This window comes from Scardinius erythrophthalmus (assembly GCF_964197995.2).
Source record: "Scardinius erythrophthalmus genome assembly, chromosome: 9".
In the NCBI taxonomy this organism is placed as follows: domain Eukaryota; kingdom Metazoa; phylum Chordata; class Actinopteri; order Cypriniformes; family Leuciscidae; genus Scardinius; species Scardinius erythrophthalmus.
Genome location: NC_138229.1, coordinates 33,162,760 through 33,187,004, shown reverse-complemented (window position 1 = coordinate 33,187,004; position 24,245 = coordinate 33,162,760). Strand labels below are relative to the sequence as shown.

Sequence of the window (24,245 nt, the reverse complement as noted above, 5' to 3'; positions counted from 1 at the left end):
CTTGTAAAGTCTCGTTATTTGATTCCTTTATTGGGTAAAAGAAAAATGTATTATACGCGAGGGATTAATATATTATTTGAGACATTCTAAAACACAGTACTACAGTAGATTTCTTAATGATATAAGACATTTTAAAGGTTGACAATGAATATGAATTTATATTTAGTTTTTAACTAGAGATCAGTGAAATAGCACAGTGTACAATCGCCCCAGAAAACAACGTGCACTGGAGATATTCCTGAGTTTGGACAGTTACAGATACTATGGGGCCGTTTACACGACACCGTTTTCAACTAAAACGGAAACTTTTATGCGTTTTGGCCGTTTATTTACATATGACAACTGCGTTTTGGGAGCCTGAAAACACTAACTTTTTCAAAGTGCAAGTTTTTTAAAATTATACCGTTATCGCCTCCATCGCATAGCCTACATATTACGTGTTCAGTCTATAGTTGTGTAGTGACATCGCCAACTACTGGCCTGGCATGAATACAGCGTTTTTAAAGTCTGCGTGAACCGGAAGTTGCAAACGACTTTTCTCCAGTGTTGTGACGCATTTCCCAGTGAAACGGAATATTGAACAGAGGGCAGGGTTTTACTCTAGCGCTCCTCCTCTCCATCTCTGCTCATAACAGACTAACGGTTTGAGGGGAGTGGTTAAGCGTTGCCCAAACCAATTCCTCAAACCTACGTCATCAGAGAAGGTCCTCCAATGCAGAAGGGAGGGGCATTTTCAGATTTTGATTAAAGATTACGAAGCCAAAACATTTTTTTGTGTGGATTGACTTGCATGGATGAATTGTTCACCACAAAACGATCAATTTAGGCAAACAAAGTAAATATGGTCAATTTTGATTTCATGTGGACTTTAATAGTTTTCGTTGATTCGTTGAAAGGGGATCGTTTTGACAAAGTTGTTGTCTGTAGTACTCGTAACTTTTCAAAAATGCAAAGGATAAACTTTTCAGTTTTTAGTACATCGTTGTCGTGTAAACGTACCCTAACATCCTATTCAAAACAAAATCATAGCGGGTAAAGGGATAGTGCATAGAAAAAGGAAGCTGAGAAAATAAGACAAACATCCTTTTTAAATGAACAGACCTCTAAGTAACTGTCCCTGAGGGGTGAGCTGGAAGAACTACTTTTGTTTTTTGGTTGTTTTACTCTGAAAAGCACACACAATTACATAAAACATTATTTAAATATTTATTTCATTTTATCTATGCAAAATAAATAAAATCATACTGAGATAACAGTTAGCAGGACAATGTACAATTGTGGTGTTTCTAGCAATTTGCAGGTTTTCTATGTTTATTAAAGGGCAGGAAAGTCTAGAAAAAGGCCCTCCAAAGAGCCTTAATGCAGCTAAAATAACCTAAAATTACTTTCTTCAAACAATCATCCTGTTGGACAAAATGTAGGGTTGTACCTAGGCTAGGATGTTTATATTTCTTCATATAGGATATTATATTATATAAAAAAATATTATTTAAATTATAATTTATAAACATATATTAGCCAAATTGAAAAAAAAGTCACATCAATATAACAGTAAGGCTGAAGCATAATTTACAGGCAATTAGATGATAGCCTACTCATACTGCAAGCAAGGGATATGAACCTGAGGATTTTTATTTAATTCAAAAAAATAATATTACATTTAAACTTAAAAAATGCAAATAAATTTCAAAACCTGAGCATAATAATTTAAGGCACATATCCTTATTTAAAGAGATTCATAATTTGCAGCAAGCTTTAACAGTGAAGTGTCTAAGGCCTTAACTATATTCAAGCATTATGTTAACAGGTCTAATATTAACAATAAAAGGTTGAGAATGTAGAGTCAGAAAATGTTTGAAGTTAAACAGGAGAAGGGTTGGATCTGCGGCTGGCTGACCTCCTGATCTTCAGCTCATGTTCATATCGCTCCAGCTGAGTCCAAAATCCTGGGTTAGGCTCAACAACAGATCGGGCATGTTTTACTGCCTGTCAGAACAAATAAGAATTACAGAAGAGTTAAACAACACTATATTAGTGTTATCATTATATCAGAATATTATTATATAACACTATATTATTATATCAGAATTAAATCGGACATAAACACTATTCATACCTGGAAGGCGTCTGTTAGGGTGAGATCCTGGTGCTTCATTAAATAGGCCACACAGACAGTAGCTGAACGACTGCGTCCATTCTTACAGTACACAACGGTCCGGCCTCCCCTTTCTGCCTCGCTTGCTATGGCATCAGCACAGCGATCAAAATACTTGTACAGGTCTTCACTAGGGTCATCATAGACGGGTACACGCAAAGTGCTGACCCGCATTGTGGGAAAGGGTTGCTGCTTTGACACATTGATACAGAAAGTGACCGCCTCCTTCTGGATGAGATCATTGTTACAGGCTGACTGGGCATTACTGATTAGCAAACAGTCTGTAACTAAGCTCAACTGCAGCATTTCTTGCTATATGGTGCCTGCATATATGTGATGTGACTATATGTTTGTGTATGTATCTTGAAGAAACGTCATAAGTTATGAATGACCATCATCAACTAACATTGGTTTATATACTAAGTTCAGTAAAGACTAGTATTATTATAACAGAGGTAGGTGCATATGTCAGATATTAGAGTATTATATATAGCTAATGCATCAGCAAGCAGAAGGGTCAGATGTTTCACCCTAATGCCATTACACTGAGTGAGCTGTTGATTAAAACAGAGAGGAGAGAGAACAATATCTGTTTAGAACAAACACATGCAAAGGTAAAATAATAAATGGAACATTAATTTTGTAAAGCAACCTAAATATACAGTACTATTACTGTACAGTAATAATTTAAAATGTTAACTGGGCATGCTCGAACACCATGTTTAATAGCAGGGATATGCTCAGCCTTTCAAAACACGACATTAACATTAATATCAGATTAAGAAAGCATTCTGACCTGCAGATTGAGCGTAGGGATGATCCTCGAGGCGGATGTGTCGGTCAGGAGCTCATCATCCTCCATCACAAAAGTCTCTATGGCAGGGGAAAACGACAAGACAACGTGCAGTGAAATCACATGCAGCTGACTGACCCCGCCCCTTTAACTGTCAATCAACGCTGTCCTCTAGCTCAATGACCAGGGTAGGCTTAAAATAGATCAGTTACTTGAAATCTAAGCTTGCCAGACAACCAGCTGTACCAATCTAGATTTTATGCCTGTTCTGCTGACGTTTTGTCGCTGAAAACACTGTTTGGCCTTCACAGCCCGGAGAATTCAATAATCAAATAATATATTTTTTTATCCGCAGTTGTGCCTCAGATTTGTTGGTGATAGTGTACAGAGATAAAAAAAAAAAAAAAAAAAAAAAAAAAGCGCTCTTCTGTTTATTTATAGTAATCTGATCTGATCATAGCGCCACCCAATGGACTGTTCTTTACGAATTTAAAGGAGTAGTCTCCATTCATTGTCATTGAATGTGAATTCAATGTTCCTCATTGTTCCTTTTAATTTATTTAATTTATTTGTTTTAACTGAATTAATGCGTTTAGAATGATCTGGGAGCGAGTAGATGATGACATAATTTAAATGTTTGGGTTAACTAACCCACATAAACAATCAAATAAATAACTAAATAAATAGGCAAAAATAGGCAGAAGTAAAAATAGAGGTACTTATTATAAATAATGCGTATATATATATATATATATATATATATATATATATATATATATATATATATATATATATATATATATATATATAAAATATCATGCTTATATAATATTATATAAATATATATATTTACTCTATGCATTATTTATAATGCGTTCATAAATAACCTGTTTAGTATATATACATATATACATATAATATGTTCATCTACATATATTATATAAATAAATAAATAAATAAATAAATAAATATATATATATATATATATATATATATATATATATATATATATTATGTTCAACTATATATATATATATATATATATATATATATATATATGTGTGTGTGTGTGTGTGTGTGTGTGTGTGTGTGTGTGTGTGTGTGTGTGTGTGTGTGTGTGGTTCTCCACCGCGTTTCACTGATGGCCTGCGTCCCAATGTGCATACTATCCATACTAAATAGTATGTGACAATAGTAATTGTCAATACTATTTAGGGCAGAGATAGGGTGGATAGTATGCACTTTGGGACGCAGGGATGGTGTCGGTACATAAACATGCCGTGACGCAGTTCTCCCGCCGATACGTCTGGCGTCATGACGTCGTTTTGGAGTTCAAAGCGACGAGAATGAGAGGAAGCCTCGAGATGGAGGCAGGGGGGGTAATTTAATGCAAAAAATATTAAATTGACGCGTAATTTGAAGACAGTTGACATTTCATTTTCAGAAAGAGACTACAACAGTCTCCACAAGGAAGAGTCGTGTGTTAAATTTAGGTATATAGACTCAGTCAGCACTGGATATTTTGGGTGAGTTTCTCAAGTATTGACCGGGCGCCATTTAAACACGCTTTGCGGGAGACAGGAAAGAAATAACCTCTCACAGCCAGCACTCAATTATCTGCTTCAGTGGACACATTCTGCTCTCAAATAAACGCTTTTTTAAAGGAGATTCTATTCTCATTTTGGTAGACGGCGGAAATGTGCCGTGTTTGTGAGGGCCTGTGGTAGCGTCAGGTATTGTGTGTTAGCTGGCTAACGGCTAACAGCTAACAGACCTCGAACTGAAGAGACATTTACGACCTCAAACAAGAGATTACAGGTATAAATGATGCATCAACCACCAATTCACGTTTTGTTTTAGTGTCTGCATTTTAGAGATACATGTCTTTAATACTTGATTCATGATTTGTTGGTTTTTAAATTTGTTTGTAATTGAGCTCTGCGTTATTACATCAATGCGGGATGTAACGCCACCTAAAGAAAACATGAAACTAACTCTCAAAATGTTTTACTGGTCTTCACAAACACGTCAATGTTACCCACTTAACTGAAGATTTCTTAACATTTACATTGCTCTAAGTCGACTCGGAATATATTTGCGAAAAGGTCATTGGATGGACAAAATGTTTCTCTTAAATTCGTTCCTTCTACTGCTAAAGATTACTCTTAAAAACTAGTTGAATATATAATCAATCACACATACATACAGTATCTAAACGTGTCATATATCAAAATACACGTTTAGTCACAGACAATGTTCTCACTTTTATTCTGTGAGAAGTACTTTTTTTCATTTAAGTTTCTGGTAATGTTAATGATTACTTTTGTGCAGAAGAACTGGGTTTTGATTGTATGTGTAGTGTCTTTTATATGTATTATAATGCACTGGATGATGCACAATACGCTGTATGAATTTCTTGGTCTCTGTGAGGGTGAAATAAAATGTATGTTTTTTAATAATTAATCATTTGCACAGGCTTTGAGGTGGTTAGGGTACTCTGGGACAGTGCTTCGCAAATGGTATTGGTTAAGGATGCAGATTTTACATTAGACCATCAAGTGGTGACACAACACACTGGGGTTTTTTTTAACCTAAAAATGTACTTTGTGCCAACCTCAACCAGCATCATAATTTCACTAGTATCTACCAAATGACAGGTTAATTAGCCCTGAACGGATACAGAACTGATTTCTAATTTGTTGGGGGGATGTGACCCACCAGTTGAGAATCACTGCTCCAGCCATAGACAAAGAAGGGGTCCAGAATGGGATTGGACTCAAGTCACCCTGACCACAGCACAATTTTATTGACACACAATTATATACTTATGAGTGAAATATTTTATCCTTTAAAGGGATAGGTCAACCAAAAATGAATATTCTGTCAGTACTCACCCTCATGTTGTTCCAATCCCGTAAGACTTTTGTTCATATTCGGAACACAAATTAAGATATTTTTGATTAAATCTGAGAGCTGGTTCACTCCTCCATAGGCTTCTATGTTATTGAAACTTGCCAGCCCAGAAAAATAGTATTGACAATGTTTAAAATGGTCCAAGTGACTACAGTGGTTTAACCATAAGTTTAACAAGCGACAAGAATACCATTTGTGCGCAAAAACAAACAAAAATAATGACTTTATTCAACTATTTATTTTCTTCTGTGTGTGCCTCTGCGTGAGTTCACGTAGCGTAACAGCGCAGCGCTTCTGGGTTGTACGTCAGAACGTAGGCTCACTATTGGCCAGCATCACACACATGACCAGCGTCGGCCAATAGTGAGCCTACGTTCTGACGTACAACCCAGAAGCGCTGCGCTGTTACGCTGCGTGAACTCACTCAGAGGCCTTTGATTTTTCTCTTTGTGCTGCTTTCTTAAAAATTAAGAAAGGGTAAATGTCTGTTTTCATCTGTGTTTCAAGTTTTAATAACATTAATAACTGCTTTAGATGCTGCCATATTTTATTCATGGTTCAGTTCATTTTGAGCATGGAGTGTTTCCAGATACTCAATACCAACAAACATTGATGTTAGTTCTCTGACATGTAAAATTATCCTGCCCCGGAAAAGGTTTCTAAAATCAACTTGGGGTTGCATTGATATCACTTGCACCATGCCATAGCTTGCTTTTTTATGGAAGCCAATTTATAATTATGATAATTTCTTTGGATTGATTACAAAGTCTTTACCCTATTTTGTGTACTGTTGTCTATCTTCACTTAATTACTCTGTTTATTCTTTCTGAATACTCTCTTCACATCCTGAAGAACCATATTGATTGATTGCAGTATCTATTTTATGTTGTTGTTGTTGCTTAAGTTATGACATGCAGTTCACAGTTTCCTTGTGCTGTAGAATGAGATGTTTCTTATTCACCAGTTGATGGTCTTATGGGGCAGATTTGATCTTTTGATCTTTTGTCTCTCTGTATGTTACATTTTCCATTGACCAATTGCACAATTGGTTAAGTTTTGTTCATTTAAAGTGATTCGAAACCCGTAGTAAATGTCCTTCCCTTCACATCTCCAGGTGTCAAACATGGCGACCGATATCGGCTCCCCTCCCCGGTTCTTCCACATGCCCCGGTTCCAGCACCAGGCTCCTCGGCAGCTATTCTACAAGAGGCCGGACTTTGCCCAGCAGCAGGCCATGCAGCAGCTCACTTTTGATGGCAAGCGCATGAGGAAAGCTGTCAACCGCAAGACCATTGACTATAATCCATCTGTCATCAGATATCTTGAGGTATAATCCTGAAAAAAAATGAACTAACATAAACAGAGCCTCCCTCCTCTAGCAATCTTAATATTTGGCTAATTGCTGTATTTCAGAATCGATTGTGGCAGCGAGATCATCGAGATTTCCGTGCTATTCAACCAGATGCAGGCTGCTACAATGATGTATGTTTTACTACTACTACTTTTCTCAGCTCTGTATGTTTTTCCTTCAAGTTCATATATCTAATAAAATACTTTTCTTGCAGCTTGTTCCTCCAGTTGGTATGCTTAATAACTCTATGAATGCTGTTACAACAAAGTTTGTCAGAACCTCCACCAACAAAGTCAAATGCCCCGTTTTTGTTGTGCGGGTAAGTGTTAGGCTTGTATTTTAAAAAGTATGTTATGCTAGTTGAAATACATAATTTTCCACATAAAACCAAGTCCTTTGGTGGTTCTAAATATTTCTGTATCCTTTACTTCCCTTCTTATAGTGGACTCCTGAAGGCAGGCGGCTTGTAACGGGTGCCTCCAGCGGGGAGTTCACTTTATGGAATGGGCTCACGTTTAACTTTGAGACAATTCTGCAGGTAACCAGAGACCATGTTTTTGATTTGAGGCACATCACCTTGCCTCAACCTCATAAGCTTGCTAAAAGGCCCTTGCTTATTTATCAATTTTTCTTCTCTTTGTTCTCATAGGCTCATGACAGCCCTGTCAGGGCAATGACCTGGTCTCACAATGACATGTGGATGTTGACTGCTGACCATGGAGGTTACGTGAAGTACTGGCAGTCCAACATGAATAACGTCAAGATGTTCCAGGCTCACAAGGAGGCGATTAGAGAGGCCAGGTCTATACAAAATCTACCATTTTCTGTAGTTAACCCGAGCCTGTTACTGCCCCTGCAGTGGCAGGGCTCTGCCTGTAGGGGGCTCTCCTCAGTGCTGTCAGTTCTGATATACTCTTCCCTGTGCTGCTCAATGTTCATGTCCTTTATTATTGACACGTGTGTGTGTTGTTGTTGCAACACTGCATTTATTTGTCACCTGTGGCTTATGAGTTATGTATCCTTATCTTTTATATACATAATTACTTTGTACAGAAAAGGTGTATTTCTCACACTTTTAAATAAAGTATTTCCAATTATTTATATTCTAAGGTGATGAAACATGCAGTCTAGAATAATAAAAAAAAAAAACACGTCCGTTAAAAAGACCCTCAGGGACTAACGTGTTTGTTGGAAGGGTTTATGGAGCCTCCGTATTGGAGGTGCTGGACTCTTGTCTTGTCCTTGCGCTGGTGTAATTGTAGGAAAACTACACAACTTCAAGTTTCAGTTCACAATGGTTTAACAATGAGACAGGAGCTGTGCTGTCCCGACTGGCCATCAGAGCCTGTGCCACACTTTCAGTCAGTCCCATAAAACAAGTCTTCCCTAATAAAAATACTGCCTCTAAATAAAGATTTTTAAGAATAAATAAGTCAGATATTTCACTTCGATGCAACTCTACGGGTATAAATGCACATGGCAACATTTTCATTCACAGTGAAATCCAGGTTTTTTTTTATTCATTGGCACTCTCCTTTTCATTCTGTTAACTCAGACACAATGCAGGGCATGTGACGTTCTTTCTGATGCAATAAAATGCAATTTCACCTACGATATTTAAAAACAAAAAAGGAAGCCACAAATTTAAAGCCAGTGTAATCAATTTATACAAATGGCTCATGGGTTGAAGTAAAACCTGCTGAAGAGAGGCTTTTGCTTACTTCAGTGGTAATCTTAAGAACTTTTGAGCACTGTGGTTAACACTAGTACTTCATGGTGTTAGGTGGTGTGATAATTCTGCTTCATTTGTCTGTAGAAATAGTAAAGTAATGGTGTGTTTTTGGAGGTCAAAGAGTGAGTTGGTAAACTGAGGCAGGCTCAGTTTTGCCAAATGCTTGAACCAGCTTGTGTGCCCTCTGGAAGGAAGAGCGGTCTGTGTAGAGATGATTGTGTTCACTGATCGAACCAAACAAGTAAATAAATTTTAATATGCTCATTCCTATTTCTGATGTTGTATGACAGGGCTCAGAATTCAGGGAAATGTGTGGGCAGTTTTAACTATTGCAATCCTTTTAGCTTGTGTGCTGTCTATGAGCAGCCCACATAGTTTTAGCATCTGATTGTTTTTGTTTTTTTAAATTAGAGATGTGGAAAAAAAAAAAATGAAGCGAGAGTATAAGACTGTTCTGTAGAGTGAGCTGTCTGCTAAAGAGATGGATGGTTCCTTGTCAGATCAACTCAAAGCGCCCCTGTAAGATGTCCAGCCCACAGAGAACTGCTATGTTGTCCTTCATTGTTGATTCTCTCCCTGCTGTGTCTTCAGTTTCTCTCCTACGGATAATAAATTTGCCACTTGCTCTGATGATGGAACTGTACGCATCTGGGACTTTCTGCGCTGTCATGAGGAAAGAATTCTGAGAGGTATGTTATATAAGATGTGGAGATATTCACAAACGCTTTCCTTTGAACAAAATTACACTGTCATCTGGGTTCACAAACACAAGTCTTCATGTTGTCTTTCACACAAATCTGCACACTTTACCATGGGCTGGCGGTATCAGTTTCATGTTCTTGCATTGTTTTGGCAGTTTTCATGGGTCTGCAATTTAAATATTTATTACAGATTTATTTATTTGAGATTATAACTAATATTTTACTGATAAATCCTTTTTTATGATATCTATTTATGCCAAATATATATTTTTCTCTCTTAATAGTCTTTTGTACACCTTTTTTTTTTTAGGAATTAATTTTATTTCTTGTGGAAATTTTAATGCACATGAACATGAAAAAAAAAAAAGCTTTCTGTATGAGGATTTTATTGCTTGTATCTGCAAACTATTGCGTCTAATAACCCTGTGTTTTGGGTATTAAAGTCTTGTGTAAAATAACATTAATAATGTGGTGCGCTATTGCTGCAGTACTACTGCCAAAAAAACAAAACATTTTGTAGTAGAAAGGTTAAGATATTGTTAAAATATTTTTGTTTCTCAATCTTTTTTCAAACAGATTATCAAATCTAGTGATGATCAGTTATCTTAAAAAAATCTAACCTTTTTTCCTATGACTTAAGATTCTTATAGCTAAACATTCTTAAAACATTAAAACATTCTTATATCTTATAAGCTTTAAGCCATCTCTCATCATGTATTGCTTTTGAAAATCACACTAGTACAGAATCAAATTTAAACTTGCTGAGTTAGGTTAGCATATACAGTGCATGCAGAATTACTAGGCACGTTGATTTTCTGAGCATTTTCTTTTCCAGGCACATTTGACCAATTCCAAACCACATTAATATTAATAACTACTATTACTTTTCTATTTAATCATGTATAAGTGATATATAATTCTTCATGAAGGCTGGAAATGTAAAACGCTTTATATTCAAGTGTGCATAATTATTAGGCACATTTTCTTTTACAGATAAAATAAGCCAAAAAAGAGATTTAACTCGGACTGAAAAGTCGAAAATTATTAAATGCCCATGAGGAGGATGCAATACTAGAAATTGCAGTTAAGGCATGACTATTGGACGGTGAAATGCTTATTGGGTCAGACAAAAACAGGTGGAGAAGTAAAGAAACATGTTCACTGCAAAAGAATTTAGTGTGAAACCATTAGGAACCCTTTAGTCTCCAGCGCCACCATTTTCCAGAACTGCAACCTACCTGGAGTCTCCAGAAGTATAAGGTGGCAGGATCTCAGAGACTTCAGTTGGGTAAAGAATCCTAAAAAATGACCCCCACTTAATAAGATTCACAAGCTGAAGTGTAGTAAAATACATGAAGACTGTTTTTTTTATAGGCTTTATAGACAGACAGATTGAGAATGACTCTTGAAGGACCATCACCACATCCTCTCGCACCACTGTTTGAAGAATTCATCTTCCAGAGTCTGGCAGTACGTTTTTTGAGTTCATTTATAGTCCATCTCTGCAAAACGGACTTCAGGGTAGGAGAGAGGTTGCAGTTCTAGAAAATGGAAATGGTGGCACTGGAGACTAAAGGGTTCCTGATGGTTTCACACTTAATTCTTCACCTTAATTCTTTTGCAGTGAACATCTTTTCTTCTCCACCTGTTTTTGTCTGACCCAATGAGCATTTCACTGTCCAATAGTCATGCCTTAACTGCAATTTCTAGTATTGCATCCTCCTCTTGGGCATTTCATATTTTTTTGGCTTATTTTATCTGTAAAAGAAAACGTGCCCAATAATTATGCACACCTGCATATAAGGCGTTTTTTCTTTCCAGCCTTCATGAACAATTATCACTTACAAATGATAAAATACAAAAGTAATAGTAGTTATTAAGATTAACGTGGTTTGGAATTGGTCAAATGTGCCTGGAAAAAAAATTTGATCAGAAAATCAACGTGCCTAATAATTCTGCACGCACTGTAGCATTTCAACCGTCAAACCAATAAACCGTCACTTGCCTGTATCGCTCGTTACAATGTACTTGCTGTTTCAGCGCTTTAAGAAAAATTGCTGCTCACTTCTGTTGACTTTGTTTAAAAAGAGTTGATCCTTCTGGCATAATTTGAAATATTTGTGTTTATTACAATGTAGTGAAGATGAGGCATTTGTCTCTTTCAATACCAGCAACATACTCATTTATGTATGCGAGACATGTATAACCTGACCTTTCACCATTTTGGAAAAAATATTCCACCTTAAATGCACAGACATCATCACATGGTAATGGGCTTCTTGTTTGAAAAGTAATAAAACTGAAGAACATGTAATGTACCTTAAACTACTTAAAAAAGCCATTAGTTGACACATGATGACCATGGTGGGACTTATGGATTTTAGTCTGTTATTATTGTTGTTGTTTAATATTCAGTTCAATAACAGTGCCAGTCCTTTTCATCTCAGATGTTTTCTTTTGTGTGTATGTGTGTCCTGCGTTATGGGGACAAAATGTCCCCACAAAGATGGCATTATCCAAAACTTTTTTTTTATCTACATGAGGAAAACAACTTATAAATCATACTAAGTGATATTTTTTATTTAATTTTGTAAAAATGTAGAGAGTTTTCTGTGATGGGTAGGTTTAGTGTAAGGGGATAGAATACAGTTTGTACAGTATATAAACCACTACGTCTATAGAAAGTCATAAAACATGAAAACTCAATGTGTGATTAATGCAAAAAAATAATGTGAGTGACTGGGTATGGAAGCTTTGTGATTAAAATAAAACAAAAAATAAAGCTTGTGCTTAATGGTAGGTTTTTAATCTTTGTCCTGTAACAACTCAAGTCGAGTACTTTGTGTACTTTTGAGAGTTCAAATATTTCACCCTCACAAGATGCATATACTTTTTTTATGCTCGTTTGCTGGAAGGTAGTTTGAAATTTGCATCTGTGTGCTCTTCAATAGTGTACCAGTTAAGACAGTGACAGTGCCCTGAAATTTAAGTAAAGAGATTACTTTCACCCAATTTATGACCTACTGGATCTCCATATGATTGAAATAATAATGAATTAAAGAAGGCACAATATTGTCAATTTGGCAGTAAACTGTTACAGTGATCTAGAATGGGCCTGATTTTTATCATTAATAAAAATAGGACTCTTGCTTTTCTTTTTTAGTTAACTTTTTAAAGTTACTTTTAAAAAGATCTCGCAGATTTGCATAAAAACAGAACTCACATTCTTTTACAACAGGGATTTTCACTCCATTTAACTATAGGCTTTCTTTCTTTTCCTCATGTTTGTGCAAACACACAAGTGTTCATTCATCTGTCAACTAAAAATGCAGCTAAGGATTCATGCAGCTTCACCCAGACATTAATATAAATTAATAATTTATGTTTTTGTGACAATCAGATGATGTGCCCTTTTAAATAATGCCATTATTTGATAGTCAAAGTGTCCCATTTGTCTATGAATTTTATTAGATTTATTATTTTGCTAATTCAGTGGCATGTGACTTGATTAATAATGGAGTTTAATCCAATAAAATGTGTTTTGTTATGGCTTACTTAGGCTGGCTTTGCTTATTAATGAGTAGTAAAATATTATGGCACATATATATGGAACATAATGCTTAATTTGGGATCAAAAGCAATAAAAGTGTTACTCTTGAGTAACAATGTTTTTCTGAAATATTAAAGAAAAATATATGCAAATACACAATATGTTTCTCTTTTTATGTCACAAACTCATTCGAAACCCTACATATGTTTCCAGGACATGGAGCAGACGTGAAGTGTGTTGATTGGCATCCCACAAAGGGTTTGGTGGTGTCCGGCAGCAAAGACAGCCAGCAACCTATCAAATTTTGGGACCCAAAGACTGGACAAAGTTTGGCAACACTGTAAGTTAGTGTGGTGGCAGAAGTCAATCTTTGTCTCTGTAGAAACTTCTCGAGTCAGGAGTTCAAGGTGTCAAAAGATATACTTCGTTTCAATAAACAAAGCAGAGATGCCAGCTGATTATCTAACAATTTTACTCAAAACTCATTCTTATAGTCTCTTGCAACCTGTTTACACTTTGCTCAACAAATGGTCTTTTTGATTTGTATTAGTCCATCCTCTTCCTGTTCTTAAAGCAGAGGAAAATAACCGGTGCACATCTTAATCTTTCTTGCATGAATCCTCCGACACGTACACATCTCAACAACAACAAATGCTTCTCCTTATCGTTGTTGCATTTGATGCTCAGTCTGGGCTGCTTAATTATGGCAAAAATCATAATCAAGAATATTTAACACGATTATTGGTGGGTTATGTGATCAAAGTCTTATTTCACGATATGAGTAATTTTAAATATCGGGAAAATTTCACAATTATCAATACTTCAAAAAAACAATACTATTGTAAACTAATGTAAGAAAAGGGTCCTCAAAACAATTACTTAATTAAACGGTCAGCAATACAATAAGAACAAAGAAACTAATTACAAACAAAATACTGACAAATACTTACAAGAGAATGAAAATACAAATTAAATAAACAGTGTTTTAATTTCAGGAAGATGCACTAACCATGGTATTCAGATACAGTATGTAATAGCCTATAAAAAAAGATTGAATAATCAAATGTAAAATAACACTGCATAGTCTCACTGTACATACTGAATATAGATTAATTCTTATTAAAGCTACTTAGGAAAATCACTCACTGATCTTGACTGAATACCTTTTGTCATTTGTTGTTTGATTATCATTAATGACAGAATGCAGCTGGTATATTAGTTTGCTGTCACTTTAAGAGCTGATGCACAGATCCAATATACTGTTACACGTGTTCTTTCTCAACTGTGTACATTTACTGCGTACATTAACCCACAGTGTTTATGTGAATACTATCCAAAAAGGCATTTTGACATTTTTGTGTACATGTTTAGGTTTGTATCTGAAGCCCATTTACTTGTACGCATTCGGCTCAATCTCGAACCGCCACCTGGGTTTTTCTGAGTTTTACACTGTAAACTGAGAAATGAAACCATGCCTATATGTTAAAAAAAAAAAAAACTAAATTAGCAGACCGCAAATGGTTTGATAAGAGCTACTTCGATGTATTAAGCCATTTAACAATAAAAATGGTATGCTGTTTTAGCATTAATTGTAAAAACTTTTTATGCTAAAGGGTTGGAGTACTTAATCAACTAAAAGCGATTAAGTGGGGCTATTAATCTTTCGGTTGTGTTTTGTCCTCAGACATGCGCATAAAAACACTGTCATGGAGGTGAAGTGGAACCTCAATGGCAACTGGCTGTTGACGGCGTCACGTGACCATTTATGCAAACTGTTTGACATCCGCAACCTCAAAGAGGAGCTACAGATTTTTAGAGGACACAAGAAAGAAGCCACAGGTATTATAATCCTAATGAGAAAGTGTATGAATGGCTCTTGTGGTGGTGAAGCAGTGTGTACTATACTCATGTTTTTCGACTTGCAGCTGTTGCCTGGCACCCAGTTCATGAAGGCATGTTTGCCAGTGGAGGCTCTGATGGATCGCTGCTATTTTGGAATGTAGGGTAAGCTCCGTTCAGATGCTTTCTGTATCCATATATGGTAGCTTTAGTCAAAATTGAAAATTGAATTTTGTCAAAAATTTAACTTTGTCGCATGTTATTTGACTGCTAATGTGGTTGAAATATTTTGCTAGTGTGGAGAAAGAAGTGGGAGGAATGGAGATGGCTCATGAAGGAATGATCTGGAGTTTAGCCTGGCATCCACTGGGCCACATCTTGTGTTCTGGGTCTAACGACCACACCAGGTGAGTGAGTGTAACAAAATGTTCATGTGGTTGGCACAGGGTTGTTTGTTACATTTACCAAAATTTCAGTTGCCAATACCAATAACAGTGAAGTTCCCAATTCTCGATAACATTTTTGTTACATTTCTTGTTGCAGCAAACAATATGCTATTTACCACACTCCTTTATTAAGATTTAAATTAATACATTGATAAATTAAATAAATTCCATACAGTTAAGTGAACTGTCAGAAACAAAGAAATTAAAATTGTAAACCTAAAATGCATAGATTTTAGCTCATTGCTCTGCGATCACTCCCTCAGCAAATTTTGGACAAGGAATCGACCAGGGGACAAGATGCGGGACAGATACAATCTGAACTTGTTGCCTGGAATGTCAGAAGATGGGATGGAATATGGTTAGTGTCCCTTGTCCTCTTGCAATTTGGAAGCCTTATAGAGGATGTACATATGAATTCATAATGCTTTATCCTGGGGTAATTCTAGATGACATGGAGACCAATAATGTTGCTGCCATTCCGGGCATGGGGATCCCAGAAACGCTGAAGGCTGCCATGGAACAAGAACAAACTGGTTAGCACACACATACATGATCACAGTCAATATTTATTGACGTTCAATGTATTCATGTATAGGTAATTGGTTGGTTATTGATAAATTGTGATTGTGTGCTTAGGAAAAGATATGGTAGCAGAGCCTGAGATGAGCATCCCTGGGCTGGACTGGGGAATGGAAGAGGTTATGCTGAAGGACCAAAAAAAGCCCCCGACTAAAAAAGTTCCTTATGCAAAACCTATTCCAGCTCAGTTTCAACAGGTCAGTATGATGGACTTATACATATGTTTTAGTAGCACTGCCAGACGTACTGTGGTTTGGATCTTGTGGCTAGTTGTCTGTCCTTCTGTCTATCTCATTCAATAGGCCTGGGCAGAGAATAAGGTTCCAGCAATGGCTCCTGGAGAGGTTCCAAAAGAAAGGAAGGATGAGAAGAAAGTAGATGGCAAGAAGAAGACGCAAGCAGAGATTGAGCAGGAAATGGCTGCCCTGCAGTATACAAACCCAATGTTGCTCGAGGTCAGCTAACATGCTTACATGTACAGCTTTAGCATTGTGCTGTAAGCATGTGAATCATCACTATGTTATGCATATCAACACTGGTTAATTAATTTTTATTAAAAAAATATATTTTTGTCTATAGCAACTGAAGATGGATCGAATGGCACAATTACAAGAGCAGGGAATGCCTCCCCCTGCTGGACAGTCAGGGCCAGTGCCTCCCTTTCCAGGGCAGGGTGGTCCGATGCCCCCTCCAACACAAGGCTTCCCTCAATCCATGCCTCCACAACAAATGCCGCACAACATGCCTCCAGTGGGACCAGGTGGAATACCTGGTCCATTCATATCTTCCGGCCAAATGGGCCCACCAGGACCTATGCACCAGGGTCCTCCTCCACAGGGCATGATGGGACCTCCACGTCATCCTGGCCCTCACAGGAACATGGGACCCCAGGGTCCTCCTGGCATGTCTGGCCCCAGAGGTATGCAAGGACCCCCCCCTGGAGGAATGCCCCCGGGTTCTGGTGGACCTCCAGGCGGTATGATGGGACCACCACCGCGAGGACAGGGGCCTCCACAGGGTGGAATGATGCATCAGGACATGAGGGGGCCTGTGCCTCATGGAAACATGATGGGCCATCAGGGACCCATGCAAGGGGGTATGATGGGGCCTCCACCCAGGACTCATGGCAATATGCAGGGCATGGGAAATATGCATGGAATGGGGCCTCCTCCAGGGGGTATGCATGGACCACCAAACAACATGCAGGGGCCACCAGGAAACATGCAAGGACCTCCAGGCAATATGCAGGGCCCTCCACCATACATGCAAGGCAAACCACCACACATGGGTGATGGAAACCGAGGACAGTTCAACCAGGTGAAGAAACCGTTGGAATGAACACATCTGTGAATGTTTAGGACAAAGAGATGCAACTGAATAAATGTCAGAGTAGCTTCTATTGCTGAAATTTTGTGCATGTCTTTCAGGGACAGAATCCTGGGCCTCAGTCAATGATGCATGGAATGGGACAACAGGGTCCTAATGGGAAAGGTAATGCTCAGCCTCTTGAAGGAAGAAATGTTACTCATATTAGGGCTTCACCATTCTGGAAAAATTGAGAATCACGATTTTTGGTTTCGAACAGAGATCACGATTCTCCCATGATTCCGAACAGACAACTAAACAAAATAACATGATTTACTAGAGGTACTGATGAAATATTGATTGCTGCAGTCTATTTAAAATGTTTAATTTATCTGAATTATTTTAAAAACCTGGTTTGAAAGAATGATTCAATGGCTCACTCATAAGTAATTCACTTGTTTCATTACTGGATTAATCTGTTTTTGAACAAATCTTTTGAATGAATGATTCAATGACATTTTATCAGTCACTTGTCGGCACCTGGTGGTATAACAATGTAATCTATACAATCGTTATTTAAAGCACCAAGTTACTTTCAAAAGGTGATTTGCTTTATTTTGACTGCTTCTGTAGACATCAGTGTTTTTATCCAAACTATAAACTTTTATCCTGGTACTTCTGTGATTATGAATATTTGTAGCAGAAATAATGATACTGTGTGATTGAAAAGAATATTTGTGAAGCTGATAAATGCTTTCTCTGGGTCAACGCCAACGCAGATTTGAATGTTCCGGTGTGATTTTATGGTTAAGGTTTAATAACACATATGCACTCTCCTTGTCTGTTTTTATAAGGAGATGCTCCTCGAGGACCTAACCATCACATGGGACCCCCATCGGAGCGACAAGGCCCAGGAGGAGCTGGTCAGGGCTCTGATGGAGGCCAGTACTGGGGTGATGATGGGGGTTATCAAGAGGGCTGGAGAAGAGGCCCTGGGGGTTCGGGACAGGAATACTCTGGAGGTCACAGAGGAGGCCAATGGGAGGGCCAGGAAAGGTTTTCTTCACATGATGGAGAGTACATGGGACACGACAGGTATGCTACATTCAGCACAACATGAATATATATTCTGATTTTCTTAAATGTCTTGAGTTATATGGATTAGAATGTGAAATTTGTGTCTGGTGACATCTTTACAGGTATGATGGGTATGAGGGTTCTGGTGAGGAGTTTGACCAGAGGCAGAGACGGCCACCGCATGGAGATGATTCGTAAGTGTTGCGTGCAACCTGAGATTTAGCCAAGAATTAGCTTTACTGTGTTCTGGCAGAAAGAAAGAAAGAAATACAAATTATTCAAAATGATTCTTAAGACTGAAACATGACACTAAAGTCTGAGGTATGCTTCCTTTTCTGCCTGTCGATCATTCAAACGTTTCAAAGTATACTCTTTAGCATGAGCCTGTACAGATATTTTCTGATCTTTGGCCAGAATTGTCCACTGATTGATAAATACTTGATTTTTCTTTGTCTGTCTCTGAATGTACAGATACAGGAGAGGTGGCCCAAGTGGGCGTGGTGGAATGGGCGGCTTCCAAGAGGAGTATGGCGGAGATGAGAGCTTTGATTCCCAAGAAGACATGGGCCAAGGATGGGGAGGAAGAGGAAGACCACGTGGTGGGCCACCAAGAGGAGGTAGATCCTATTCTATTCACCAGTCCTTGAGCTCACGTTGCGTCCATTAAAACTGAGGTGTCAGGTTTGAACATGACATCTTTCTTAGGTGGTGTAGGAAGAAAGGGGCTTCTCCCAACTCCTGATGATTATCCCTCTCACTATGAAGGAGGAAGAAACCAGGAGGGCTGGGAGGGAGGGCGAGATTCAGGTAGAAGTGCATGAAGGGGATGCCAATAAATGTTCTTGTTGCAGTGCAGTAAGACGTGCTTGAGCAAATTCCCATTTTTTAACTGAGGCCATAAAGCTGAGTGCACACTAAATGATTTTAGCCCACATTTTCCAGTCACAGACACTTCTTTTTTTTTTTTTGCAACAACAAAAAAGTCAGATCAAAGCCAAATTGGATGACGGGACAGTTAGGTGTGTGGATTTCAACATAGTCTGTAACTTGCCTCAGAAACAAGGACATCTTTTAGTGTAAGCAATGTAGTGAGAGCAGTGACATGAAATGACCAATGAGGAGATGACAGGATGGGGTCTGTTTAAAACCTTAAATATTAGACTAGCTGACAACAGGGTATAGTTTGTGGGCAGCCCGTAACCTTACTTGGAATTCTTTATGAAGAACGGAAAGCCCTTGGTGCCCATCTCTGTCTTAATTATTGTCTTGCTCCATTTTCATTTCTTTGTTGTTTTGATTCATTTTTCAGCACAAAGTAAAAATCAAAACATACATGGAGCCTAAAACTGCTATTGTGTCGGCCACTTTAATTTTTTTTTATGTTTTCATGAGAAAACTTATTACACAGTAAATTTCAAAGCTCTATACAGGTGTATATTTTTGAAACATCGTCTACACTTGATATATTGTGTCCGCATGTGCTTCAAGAAAACAGATGTTGCATAATATAAACAGTAAAGCAGTTCTTTTTTTTTTTTTTCTTAGTCCCGTAGTGTACTTTTAACTTAAGCTTTATGTAAAGGCATAGTTCAAGCTTAACATCAAAGATCCAATCAAATTCATGTTGGTGTGTATGTGTGTGTTCAGGTCATGAGAGTTATCGGGATGGTCAGCGGCCAGACCACAACATACATGACAGTCCGTCTCCAGCCAGTCGAGAGCGTTCCTCCTCTCTACAGGGCATGGATATGGCCTCGCTGCCCCCACGCAAACGCCCATGGCATGACGGACCAGGCACTGGTGACATGGACTCCCCTGGTGCAGTGCCTGATGACAGAGCAGGTGAGCGATGGATAAGTGACAATGATTTGTTTTAAAGGGGTCATGAACTGCCTTTAAAAAAAAATTATACTGTTGTCTGAGGTCAACTTATGATGTTCGCGTGGTTTTTACATTCAAAAACATCATAATGAGTAAGTAATAGGCTATTTTCTACCGTTTTTGCGCCTAGCTCCTGAAACGCCCAGTTTTTATGGGCGTGCCGCATTGCATTGCCGCAAGACTTGGAAGTAAAAACCCACTGCTATGATTGGATAACAGTTTTGCATATTAAAATGAGTTTCACGTGGGGAATTGTTTGAAAACTTCCCATGTGGAAAAATGGCAACCGGAATGATTCGCCCATACATGTTCGACCCAGAGTCTCATCACGAATCGCAGGATCAGTAGATATCAAACGATCTGTAACAATGTAATTCTAGCACATATAAAAAACATTTTTTACTCAAATAAGTGTGTTGCACCATTCCTGTCGGATCCAATATACAGCATATATATACAGCAATGCACAGCATCGTTTTTAAATCACATTCTGTCTGCAAATCCAGCCTTGACCCGTGTCTTATTTACGAATCCGTGGTGAAATAAAGCGATTAAACGCACAATGGCTTACCCATGCGAGCTGGAACTTCGTTAAGAATAAAGTTCAACCACGCATTCCTAAAATTGGAATCCGAAGGAAGCTTATGCAGTGACTGTGTTCTTCCACAGCCAGGCACTACACAATATTTTGTAATCCTCAGCGGCATTTTATTGCTTGGTAGCTCGATCCGGTTTAGCGCCACGTAAGCCTATGTAATTTACCTATTACAAATCATGTCCGAATTGGTGGGCAGGGCTATAGAATTAGGCGTTGGTCTCTGTTGAGGCGGTGTTTCGCTGCTCTCTGACGTCACAAGTAGGCCAATTCACAGATCCCTCGTTTTACGATTACCTTTCATATATCAAAAGCTCAAGGAAAATTTGATTTCTCAACTCATGACCCCTTTAAAGTAAAATACATAATATGGCATTCTGCATACTAATATTATCCAACTCCCCATAGGTCGGCCATCACCAAGAGAGGAAGGTGGGTATGGGCCTCCATCACGGGGAGGAAGAGGTGGATGGGGCCGTGGTGGGCCGCCTAACCCAGGGGGTCCTGGTCCCAATGTGGGTCCAAATGTCAGACGAGGGGCTCCACGCGGTGTTATGAGAGGTGGTCGCGGCCGGTAGTAATGGTCACGCCTGCTTCTCTGGGAACACTGAGGCAAAACCACAATGAGGACAGGGGACAACAAAGAACCACACATGGCTACAAAATCAGCTTCCTTGAGGGTCTGAACAGTTTTCAGGTGCTTCCAGGCTTGGACAGGTGTCTGGAAGCACTTCAGTATAAATCAGCGTGGAACCCTTAATTGGTGGCTAAGGCTTAGCTTTTTCTCTATGATGTATCAGACGGAAGGTGGTGGGTACCAGTTATCCAGGGCCAAATGTTTTGGCTTATGATGCCTCTTGCCACCTGATTGGTGTACTTGTGACACGTGGGATTTGTTCTGACCTTACGTCAATTGTGAGAATAATAACTGGGGACACATCATGGTGTGACAAGAAACATCTCTTGTAATGGACTTGTGTTTTTGGTCCAGGAAACTGTATTTGTGATGCATGGTACAACTCTCTGTAGATGCTTAAGAGAAATCCCTTCCCTGCACTGAGCAGCTGACCTGCTTTGTGGTTCACTTGGACAATGGCAACTGAATTTGTACCAGCACCCGAGCCCCCTGTGTCTTTCCTTTTTTTGGGGGAGGGGCCTCAATGATTCTGATGTATCAAACACAAAACATATTGTGTACCATTGAATTCCTCAGTCAGATTCTGTCAGCCAGCAAATGCAACTCAATCTAGGTAAAAGGCCTCTAGGCATCGTCTTGAGGACTATGTCTATTACTAGAGAAAAATGGTCTTTTGAATGTTTCGTTCCCCCAGTGACTCAGCATTGTTTATTTAATTTCATTTTTATGTAAAATAATGGAGATAATATTTCTGTAACATTACCAGGCTACTCTGAGAGACGAAGCTGCAGACTTTGTTCCTATGTGTACAGTTTGTCACAAAATTGTCATATTGTTTTGTCCTTTTTTTGTATGAAACCATAATAGAATGTGCAAAATTTATGTAAACTTTCTCTGCTCTTGTCATTACTTTGGTTTCACCCACTTCTTTGTGTGTTTTTATTACACTGATATGAACTCTTGAAGGTGGGAGTGTCAGTCCTGCTTCTGGAGATCCACGTTCCCTACAGAAGCGAAGTCACGCTAGCCTGAGATCCTCTATTAGTCACGTCTTCTCGTTGTGAATGTGCAAGTCAGTTCACAAACTTTATTTTATTTTTTCATGAGATTGCATTTCCAGTCGTCTCCCACAATTGCATGGGTATGATTGGAAGGAAGTCAGTGGAGCGAAAAGACTGCTCATTCATTTCAACCCACCTTTACATGCATGTGTATTTTAACTACCTCCAAAGCCTTGATTGGTTCAGGTGCGTTTCAAGTTCATCTAAACTTGGCAGGAAGGTAGATCACCAGGAGAACAGATCAGCCCAGCTTTGACCCTGTCCTAACCAGGGGTGCGTTTCCCGAAAGCATCGTTGGCCAACTATGGTCGTAAGTTCCGTCGTTACCAATAGAGTTCAATGGACATTGCGATGAACTTGCGACCATAGTTGGCCAACGATGCTTTCGGGAAACGCACCCCAGGTTTGACAAAGTGATGATAAATCTCTCAAGCTTTCTCTCCCATAGTTTTTGTCCTAATTAACCACAGAGAACAGTACACATTGTGGGTTTTTAGCTCTGCCTACACACAAACTCTTTTTCATGAAAAAACAATTAAAATCATTTTATCTAGCGAAGCATTGAAAGTTATAAATAGAAGGTATGTGTTTTACGTTACACGTGTTGCAAGTGTGGGAGAATGCGCAAAGAAGGAAAACCGTTTTGATTGGCTGTTTTGTATCCCCATGTTTTCATCATACCCCATCCATTTTTGCATTCAGTGTGAACAGACAAATTTCTTGCAGCTGGGATCGTTGTTTCGGGCCTGGTTACGACTCTGTGCAACACTACACTTTTTTTCCAGTCGATAATTCTGTTTTGGTTCTACATCTGCAGCATCACGGCACTGATCGCATTGATCTCACTTGACCAGAGAACTGTTGCTCATGAATATTAATCATCAAATAGAATGAGTAGGAGAGAAATATTGAATATTACACATCTCTGAAGTTTCAAAAGGTACACCATTACAATGTTTGCTGTCTGGAGAGCCATCATGGAAGTCATGCATTGTGAGAGCATGCAAACAAAGATCTCAACCACACTGTATATCTGTATATATCTGTGATTTGTTTTATGTCCCACAGCTTTTTTTGCCTTCAGTGTTGACTTACACATTATTTGACAAAAAAGGTCCATTGTCAATAGTGTGGCGATAAATGAGAAACCGCTCAATTTCAACACTTTGTTGGTCAACGTAACTAATTTACTTGACCAACTTAAACACAAGTGAAATCTGCACCTCTGCAACTTTTATCGCCCTCAAGCGAAACTCCAGAGTGTGAATTACTATTGAGATGACTGAATTTCACAGAGCAATTATAAATGTGCCCGCGTGGCGTAAAAGCTTCTTTCCTAAATGGAGGGAAGTTATTTTAGTGGATCTTAAGGTGCAGCCACATTTACCATTGCCCAGCGAAACTTCACAAGCAAACTCCAGTCATCTCAATAGAAATTCAAGCAATCGAGAGTTTTGTGTGAGGGTGGAAAGGAAACGTTCTCAATGTAGATTTCGCTAGTGTTCAAGTTGTTCACACAAATCAAATTTTGGATGCCTCCCTTATTTCAAACGCCTTATTCAACTCATCAGCTCGTTAGTAAAAGCTCCAGAACCTATACCAGGGTTCCTCAAATCCAGCACTGGAGGGC

At 38.5% G+C, this 24,245-nt stretch overlaps 2 protein-coding genes across 6 annotated transcripts; one reads left to right on the top strand and one right to left on the bottom strand.

Moving 5' to 3' along the window:
• Window positions 1-12: 12 nt before the first annotated feature.
• On the bottom strand, window positions 13-3,117 carry dusp28 (dual specificity phosphatase 28). Its single transcript, XM_081375045.1, has 3 exons — window positions 2,952-3,117; window positions 2,117-2,709; window positions 13-1,986 (listed from the first exon to the last, which is right to left on the bottom strand). Exons 2-3 carry the CDS (start codon window positions 2,459-2,461, stop codon window positions 1,861-1,863), a joined length of 471 nt encoding a protein of 156 aa, XP_081231171.1. The 5' UTR covers window positions 2,462-2,709; window positions 2,952-3,117; the 3' UTR covers window positions 13-1,860.
• Window positions 3,118-4,247: 1,130 nt separating this feature from the next.
• wdr33 (WD repeat domain 33) lies at window positions 4,248-22,515 on the top strand. Of its 5 annotated transcripts, XM_081375023.1 has the most exons (24): window positions 4,283-4,474; window positions 4,637-4,766; window positions 6,976-7,188; window positions 7,275-7,343; window positions 7,427-7,531; window positions 7,655-7,750; window positions 7,862-8,013; window positions 9,536-9,633; window positions 13,409-13,535; window positions 14,880-15,034; window positions 15,121-15,199; window positions 15,331-15,441; window positions 15,744-15,838; window positions 15,927-16,013; window positions 16,117-16,256; window positions 16,362-16,514; window positions 16,639-17,376; window positions 17,487-17,550; window positions 18,219-18,459; window positions 18,564-18,635; window positions 18,913-19,058; window positions 19,147-19,248; window positions 20,089-20,283; window positions 21,326-22,477. In XM_081375023.1, exons 3-24 carry the CDS (start codon window positions 6,985-6,987, stop codon window positions 21,493-21,495), a joined length of 3,399 nt encoding a protein of 1,132 aa, XP_081231149.1. In that variant the 5' UTR covers window positions 4,283-4,474; window positions 4,637-4,766; window positions 6,976-6,984; the 3' UTR covers window positions 21,496-22,477. The 5 variants fall into 5 exon arrangements, with proteins under 5 accessions (XP_081231150.1, XP_081231148.1, XP_081231152.1 ...); XM_081375022.1 differs by lacking the exon at window positions 4,637-4,766 and having other exon boundaries at window positions 4,276-4,474; XM_081375026.1 differs by lacking the exon at window positions 19,147-19,248 and having other exon boundaries at window positions 4,276-4,474.
• Window positions 22,516-24,245: the final 1,730 nt, after the last annotated feature.

Excerpts from the sequence above, each read along its gene's own strand:
- dusp28 (XM_081375045.1), bottom strand. The coding sequence starts at position 2,461 with ATGCTGCAGTTGAGCTTAGTTACAGACTGTTTGCTAATCAGTAATGCC. Across the intron at positions 1,987-2,116 it reads CCCTAACAGACGCCTTCCAG|GCAGTAAAACATGCCCGATC; the intron begins GTATGAATAGTG and ends TTGTTCTGACAG.
- wdr33 (XM_081375022.1), top strand. The coding sequence starts at position 6,985 with ATGGCGACCGATATCGGCTCCCCTCCCCGGTTCTTCCACATGCCCCGG. Across the intron at positions 9,634-13,408 it reads TGAGGAAAGAATTCTGAGAG|GACATGGAGCAGACGTGAAG; the intron begins GTATGTTATATA and ends ATATGTTTCCAG. Across the intron at positions 17,377-17,486 it reads ACCGAGGACAGTTCAACCAG|GGACAGAATCCTGGGCCTCA; the intron begins GTGAAGAAACCG and ends CATGTCTTTCAG.